The sequence below is a fragment of the Miscanthus floridulus genome, chromosome 19 (genome assembly GCF_019320115.1).
Source record: "Miscanthus floridulus cultivar M001 chromosome 19, ASM1932011v1, whole genome shotgun sequence".
Taxonomy (NCBI): domain Eukaryota; kingdom Viridiplantae; phylum Streptophyta; class Magnoliopsida; order Poales; family Poaceae; genus Miscanthus; species Miscanthus floridulus.
Window position 1 is genome coordinate 90,671,617 of NC_089598.1, and position 2,165 is coordinate 90,673,781.

General features: G+C 44.0%; 1 protein-coding gene across 1 annotated transcript; it reads right to left on the reverse strand.

Annotated features, from left to right (window-relative positions):
* Positions 1–530: 530 nt before the first annotated feature.
* Positions 531–2,165, reverse strand: LOC136526348 (uncharacterized). The gene is made up of 3 exons (XM_066519042.1): positions 1,888–2,165; positions 1,510–1,764; positions 531–1,311 (listed from the first exon to the last, which is right to left on the reverse strand). Exons 1-3 carry the CDS (start codon positions 2,163–2,165, stop codon positions 531–533), a joined length of 1,314 nt encoding a protein of 437 aa, XP_066375139.1.

Genomic DNA, 2,165 nt, shown 5'->3' on the forward strand with positions numbered 1-2,165 from the left:
ATAGACTGAATCCACGCCTCTTCCGTGGTCATGGCGATGAAGTCGTCGGAGCCAGTGGTCCAGGTGATCTAGCCGACGGTGAACGTGAGGCCATTCGGCATAGCCATGGAGCCGGAGATGATGACCATCTTGTTTGCTTGGAGAGCAGTATGCACACCCCCTACCTGGCGCGCCACTGTCGACAAAATATGGTCAGCAGTCTACCTAGGGGTATGCCCAAGGTAGTAGATTGTCGGCAGACAGATGCGTAAGCCACAAACAAGACAGTGACGCAAGACAGACATGAGGTTTTATCCAGGTTCAGCCGCCAAGAAGGCGTAATACCTACGTCCTGCGTCTGATTGTATTGCTGTGTGTCAATGAGAGATGTTTTTCAGAGGGGTCCCCTGCCCACTTTATATAGTCCAGAGAGCAGGGTTATAGATCTGGAAACTAATCCTAGCCAGTTACAATTGCCATAGGTGGCCGTATAAGGATTCCTATTCTAACCGACCAGGATCTTGCTTAATTACCAAATCTGTCTTGACTCCTTACGTGGGACTCCAAATAGGTTGGCTGAGCCACGCATCGTCCTTTGGTGGACTAGACCCTCTGATCTGGGCCAGCCCAAGCCTAGCCGTAAGGGTATAGGGGTCAATACCCCCACAGCTACCCAAGCACTTTAGCGAGTGGGCCTCACCGCCATAGGCCTTGCCTAGGGCATGAGTGAGCTCATCCACCTCCCTCTTGAGAGTCTCATTTTCAACTATTAGTGAGGCATCATAATTGAAATCATCACTAGTAGTAGAGGTACGAGTGGTAGCGGTGGTGGATGATGAGCTATAAGAAGGGTTAGTGGGAGCAACAACAATAGGTTCATAAAATGAATCTTCAATAATGTCACATGTTATGCCCACATCACATGATACTATAACACTTTCCTTTTGTTGTTCAAGAAGCAAGGAGTGAACCTTTTCAAGCTTGGTGTGAGCTTTGCCAAGCTTCTCATGGGTTTCCGCTAGCCTCTCATGAGTAGCATTGAGCTCATCAAAGGATTGCTCAAGAGCACTAAGCTTCTTTAGCAAATCTTTGCACTTCTTGTTTTTCTTGTTAATTATTGAGTCAGCTTGTTCTAGCATATTCATTAGTTGTTCATTTGAGAATTCATCATCATCACTATCATTTTCACTTTCACTATCATCAATTTCACTCTCATCATATTTTACCTTGAAGCCCTTGGCCATGAAGCATGATGGAGTGTCAAATAGTGAAGACTTGTTGTTGATAGCAATGCTCGCTAGAGCCTTCTTCTTGGATGCCTTGTCATCATCACTTGAATCATCATCAGTGGAGGCATCACTATCCCATGTGACAACATAGGATCCACCCTTCTTCTTCTTGAAGGTCATCTTCTTCTCTTTCTTCTCCATCTTCTCTTTCTTGTTCTTGTTCTTCTCATTATACTCATTGTCACTATTGTAGGGACAACCCGCTACAACATGATTGGGACTCTTGCACTTGTAACACAACCTCACATACTCCTTGTTCTTGAAGTGATCTCTTCTCTTCCTTGCACTATAGCCTTTCTTCTTCTTCATGTTGCCAAACTTATGCACAAAGAGAGCTAGTGCTTCATCATCACTATCATCATGAGAGCATTCTTCATCACTTGATTCTTCCTTCTTAGCTTTGCCCTTACTCTTGTTCTTGGAGGATGAAGTGCCAGCCTTGAATGTCACACTCTTCTTCTTCTTGTCTTCCTCCTTCACAAGCTCTTCACCATCACTATTGTATTAGTCCTCGGTCATCACATCACCAAGCACATCATTTAGAGTGACATCCTTCAATCCACCTCTAAAGATGATAGTTCTCAATGTCTTGAATCTCTTTGGCAAACACATCAAAAACTTGTGAGAGAAGTCCTCATCCTTCACCTTCTCACCCAAATTCTTGAGATCATTGATGATGACTTGTAGCCTATAGAACATCTCCGAAATGGACTCATCATCCTTCATCTTGAAGTTTGATAGCTTGTCTTTGAGCATATAGAGCTTGGTACTTTTTACCGTTGAAGTGCCCTCATATGCTTCCTCTAATCTCACCCAAACTTTACTTGCCTTCTCAAGATCTTTGATTTGCTCAAACACCTTTGAATCAATGCCATTGTATATGGTGTTGAGTTGCAT

Excerpts from the sequence above, each read along its gene's own strand:
- LOC136526348 (XM_066519042.1), bottom strand. The coding sequence starts at position 2,165 with ATGCAACTCAACACCATATACAATGGCATTGATTCAAAGGTGTTTGAG. Across the intron at positions 1,765-1,887 it reads GATGAGGACTTCTCTCACAA|TGATGGTGAAGAGCTTGTGA; the intron begins GTTTTTGATGTG and ends CTAATACAATAG. Across the intron at positions 1,312-1,509 it reads AAGAACAAGGAGTATGTGAG|TGATGATGACAAGGCATCCA; the intron begins GTTGTGTTACAA and ends TGATGATTCAAG.